This window comes from Montipora foliosa, chromosome 10, assembly GCF_036669935.1.
Source record: "Montipora foliosa isolate CH-2021 chromosome 10, ASM3666993v2, whole genome shotgun sequence".
Classification (NCBI taxonomy): Eukaryota; Metazoa; Cnidaria; class Anthozoa; order Scleractinia; family Acroporidae; genus Montipora; species Montipora foliosa.
The window spans coordinates 12,794,713-12,799,886 of NC_090878.1; the positions used below are offsets into that span (position 1 = coordinate 12,794,713).

The 5,174-nt window shown below is 41.8% G+C and overlaps 1 protein-coding gene across 1 annotated transcript in view; it reads right to left on the reverse strand.

The window, feature by feature from the left end:
* Nucleotides 1–4,398: 4,398 nt before the first annotated feature.
* LOC137972539 (uncharacterized) overlaps nucleotides 4,399–5,174 on the reverse strand; it is a 9,505-nt gene continuing 8,729 nt past the window's right edge. Inside the window, exon 7 of the mRNA XM_068819289.1 lies at nucleotides 4,399–4,755. Within this exon, the coding sequence (XP_068675390.1) occupies nucleotides 4,399–4,755 (357 nt within the window). The remainder of the gene's footprint in view (nucleotides 4,756–5,174) is intronic.

The window sequence follows — 5,174 nt, forward strand, 5'->3', positions numbered from 1 at the left end:
CAGGAAATTGAGATGTGGGAATGGACATCAATTACGTCGGATCCGCTATACGTAGTTTGCAACCAATCTCTAGAGACACAGATAATAATAATTTGTTACAATGTACAATTGCTGGTGGATGAACAAAAAGGAGGTAATGAGATGGGATGTTTTGTTTTCGTCCACCAACATGGCGGTGATGACGTGACGTGAAAACCACCAATATGATCTCCTTGTGTAGTATGATAAACAGCGCCACAAGAAAGTACTGCTCAGTAGCTTTCACATCAATTGTCACACTTAAGAATTTGAACCACAATGCAGCAGCTCAAAATAAAAACAACCTTGTACAGCATAATCAATGACGCAATGGGAAAGTACTGCTCAGAAGCTTTCATATAAATGCTCAGACTTAAGGATTTCACCCAGTGCACAGACTCAAAAGTCAGAAGTGCCTTGTAAAACAAAAACAAAAAAACACCACAGGAAAGTACTACTCGTTAGGTTTTATTTGAATTGATGGTCACTCTCTATGGTTTCGTCTTTTGCACAAACTTAAAAGGTTTTACACCCTACATAAAATATTGACTCACATTGTAACAGGACACAACTACCACACAAAACTTTAGTTTTAACGTGTTAACATGTTGAGGCACTTAACCGCTCTTAGGTGATTGTTTTAACACCCACGTTTGTTCGAAGTTGCGTACTTCTAAGCCCACACACTAAAAGAAACGAGGTAGTAAATGTCAGCACTCTACTGATGGAAGGCAAAGGCTTGTTTCACAGCTATATAAACAAACGATACTGCTGTGGACGACCATAGCAACTGCAGCGAAAGTAAATTACAAAACGAGCTTTTGCCGAAAGGTTTCGAGACAATAATGGCAGATCTTCGGTATTCGTGGGTTCAAACCGAAGAGGATGATCGTGGACTTCACGATTTGTTCCGGATGAGAGGAGGCGGTTGTAAACAAGCAAGCTAATAAAAACTTTCAGAAAACCAACGATGAGTGTAAATTGCCGCGGGATAATTTTGGAAGAAAACGATTATTGTCGTTTAGCGACCAATCCTGAGAGCAAAAACAAATGATTAGTTCTCATTCCGTGACTTGAAATGAAAGTTTGATAAAACTTTTTGTAAACTCGTTCTGTTGTGACCATAGTTATAATGTAACCCTTTTTATCTTTAACATAAAATCCATCGTTCAATGTGTAATTTCTTAATAAGAGTCCGATTTGTATTTTATTGTTGTATTTCATTTTCTTAAAACATTATTAAATTTAAATAAAATAAAAATAAAATAATAAAATAAAAAGATATCAACGTTAAAAGACTGTTAGCTTTAGCCTGAACAGGTTTCATAAATCCCAGTTCCAATCCATTTTAATCTTCTTTAGCTTTGCCCATCCCTGCCTTTTGTATTTCCTTTTTTATTCAAACCCTACTTCAATGATTTAAGTACTTATTTTTGCATTTCGCTTGATTTGGTTGCCAATTCCCAATCAATGAACTTGGCTAAATTTCGTGACGCAGCCGTTAGTAGCGATAGGGATAGAGCCAAGTGATTGGGGCTTTGGTTTGCAAGCGCATGCTCAGGGTTTAAGTTCCACTGTACCAATAGGACTTCGGGAGACGCGGTGGCCTCAAGGTCAGTGCGCTCGACTCCGGATCGAGTGGTCCGGGTTCGGGGCCTGGCCGGGGACATTGTGTTGTGTTCTTGGGCAAGACACTTTACTCTCACGGTGCCTCTCTCAACCCAGGTGTATAAATGGGTACTGGTGTAATGCTGGGGGTAACCCAGCGATGGACTAGCATCCCATCCACGGCCAGGCGGAAATATAAATACTCCTAGTCGCTTTATCCTACGGAAACTGGTAAGTTTCCGACGCAAACTTCCGACGCCAACCACAGATGACGAAATCAATTGATGTGTGACATAACTCACCAATCAGCATCTTTGGTTCCCACGGTACATTCGCACATTCGAACCACCACAGATGACGAAATCAATTGATGCGTGACATAACTCACCAATCAGCATCTTTGGTTCCCACGGTACATTCGCACATTCGAACTCGACGCCAATGGAAGGCGATGGAATCTGTACGAATCTTTTTACTGAAGAATTTCTAAAAACACATCATAATGGTGTTCGAACTACGTATGCATGAACTGCACAAAAACTCCCTTTCACTTTCCGGGGGCGGAGTCGCTCTTTCCGGTTACGTTCGGAAATTTGATTGATGGAAGCCATAACGTAGATTGGCACTTGGCGCTTGAAGGTAAAATACCGCAGAATTATGAAAATCGCAGTAAGGCAATTCACGGCTAACTTAAAGTCAGTTATTCACTTCTACTCTTTCCTTAAATCAAGTAGCCTACGTGTAGCCGTACCCACCCCCTCCCGTTTTTGTTCGGGGGGGTGGGTACGGCTACACGTAGGCTATACATCTAGTAGTGATTTTAATAAGGTAAAGTCTGCTTACGAGCCTAGAAGGCCCATCAGGCCGGCGCTAATCTCCGGTTTCTGTAGCATGAAGCGACTAGGAGTATTTCTACTCCCCCCTGGATAGGATGCCAGTCCATCGCAGGCTTACCCCCAGCATTACGCCGGTACCCATTTATACACCTGGGTGGAGAGAGGCACCGTGGGAGTAAAGTGTCTTGCCCAAGAACACTACACAATGTCCCCGGCCAGGACTCGAACCCGGACCACTCGATCCGGAGTCGAGCGCACTAACCATGAGGCCACCACTGATTTTAATAGCTGAGTTTTAAAGTTCTTCAGGTCGTCGAACCCACTATTCATAGTGCTAGGCCACAAAGTAAAGGCACGGGCAACATCCATTCGATTTTGTTGAACGGTGATCACTCTGCTGGGGTAGGCAAACAGTTTCAACACATCATCAACATTTGATTCAACAAAGCCTTACGGGAGGCCCGGTATTCACTTCCAGGCAGCAGCCGTGGTTGTTACTATGAATACGGACATGGATTCGTCATTGAGAGGCCGATTAGTGCGCACGCGCAGATCCAACAATGTTGAAAGAGAAGGGCAAACGGCTTCAACGTCACATAAAAAATGTTGAATGCCGTGGTTGTTACTATGGATACGGACATGGATACGTCATTGAGAGGCCGATTAGTGCGCACGCGCATATCCAAAAATGTTGAAAGAGGAGGGGAAACGGCTTCACCGTCATTTTTTCATTCGCGATGACAAAAATGTTGAACGGTTGTTGAAACAAAGTTTGAACGCTTTTAAAAACTCACTCAACATTGATTTAACTGCGATTCAACATGTTGAAAGAGTGGTGGGGGGAGGGGAGGGGGGGGGGACATCGCTGTTCAACAAAGTCCAACGGAAGTTGAAGCAAATTTTGAAGCTGTTTGCCCGCGCCTGAAGCTTTGACAACTGTTTTTGGCACTTGGAAAATGAAAAGTCCCTACTAAAGGAACAAAAGTCATGCTATTTTTTTTTTACGTTGAACCTTATCAATTTCCATGCCTGAAAGGACGTATAATCTGTGTATCAAAAGCTCCGAGTTCACTCCCGATTGACTGTAATTTGCTTTCAAGGTAAACAATCCATGTATTTACGTAACTACATGAACCATATGGTAGAAAGCGAATTTCAATGCAAAAAAAAACCACTACGTGGTAAGGAAATAGTTCACTACACAATGACTGTGCTGTTTTCCGTAAAATGAAGATGATCTATGACGTTAAAAACACAACCCTTCAAGAACTGTTAAGTTTTACGTAAACAAGATTAACGGAAGTAATTATAAGTTTTTACGCAAGCAATCAAAAGCAATCATTAGAAAGCGCTTCAATTTCATGAGGGAAGATGACAAATTGTATTACTTTAGTACTCTGGTTTTCTCTCTCCGATCATTTGACTTTGAAGCGAATTCGGTCTAGCGCTGTGACCGTCTCGCCCGATAAAGCTCCAAATAGGGTAACAATAATTACAGCTGATTTTAAGGGCCTTTTAAAATGAGAAAGGATGGTGTTTGCTGTTTCTGAAGCATCTAACTTTCGTTTAAGGATATAAACATTTTTTTTTATTTCCAGAAATGTTTGTGAATTTTATTTTTCTTCGTCGCTCCATAGGCATTACCAGGATTTTAAGTACTATTAGATGTCTGTATGGAAAAGGAAAGGAAAGAAACTTTATTTAAGTGTCTAGTCGTTCTAGCGCTGGAGCACTAATTGAGGACGCTGTAAACTGAAATTAACAATTAACACAAATCACCACATATGACGCCGGATCTGGGAATCGAACCCGGGTCACATTGGTGGGAGGCGAGTGCTCTCACCACTGCGCCATCCCTGCACCCCAAACTATTGATACGCGAAGGAAGGTAAAGAAGAAGGCATAGGAAACTAAATCATAACGCTTGAAGGAGCAGCTACAGACCACATACTCCGAACTTGATCATGAGGTCAAAAAGAGGGCCAGAGCAGATAAGAAAATTCATGAAGAAACTTGCTGATGAAGTCGCACCGAAACAGGATATGGCCACGCTGTACAAGATAACCAAATCACTAGCTGGTGGGTTTAAGAACAATGATGTTCCAGTTAAGGATTCAGACGGAATGTTATCACTGGCATAGTGGAACAGATGCAAAGGTGGAAAAATCATTTTAAGAGCGTCCTCAATAGAGAAGCACCCAGCATACACGTCAACATCCCAGAAAATGACATCAACTTGGATGTGGACACCAACCCTCCATCGCTTGATGAAGTTAAAAATGCAATCAGGCACCTTAAATCAAGAAAAGCACCACGCACTAATTGTATAAATGCTGAGATGTTGAAGGCACGGGGAGAATTAACTAAGATCTTCAAAGAGATATCTTCAAAGAGATATGGGACAAAGAAGTGGTTCCAGATGTCTGGAAAACTGCATTGATTGCAAAGCTACCAAAGCTACCAAAGAAAGGGGACCGTACTCTCTGTAACAACTGGAGAGGAATCGCCTTACTATCCATTACGAGTAAAGTCTTCAACAGAGTGATTTTTGACAGAATATCTGCAGCACCGGATGCATTGTTGCGCAGAGAACAAGCAAGCTTTAGAAAAGGTAAGTCTTGCGGCGATCAAATGTAATGGTGACTAATTAATTTTCTGGGTAGCATTTTGCTTACTTCACAGGCTCTTTACTTGAACAACAAATACAACACG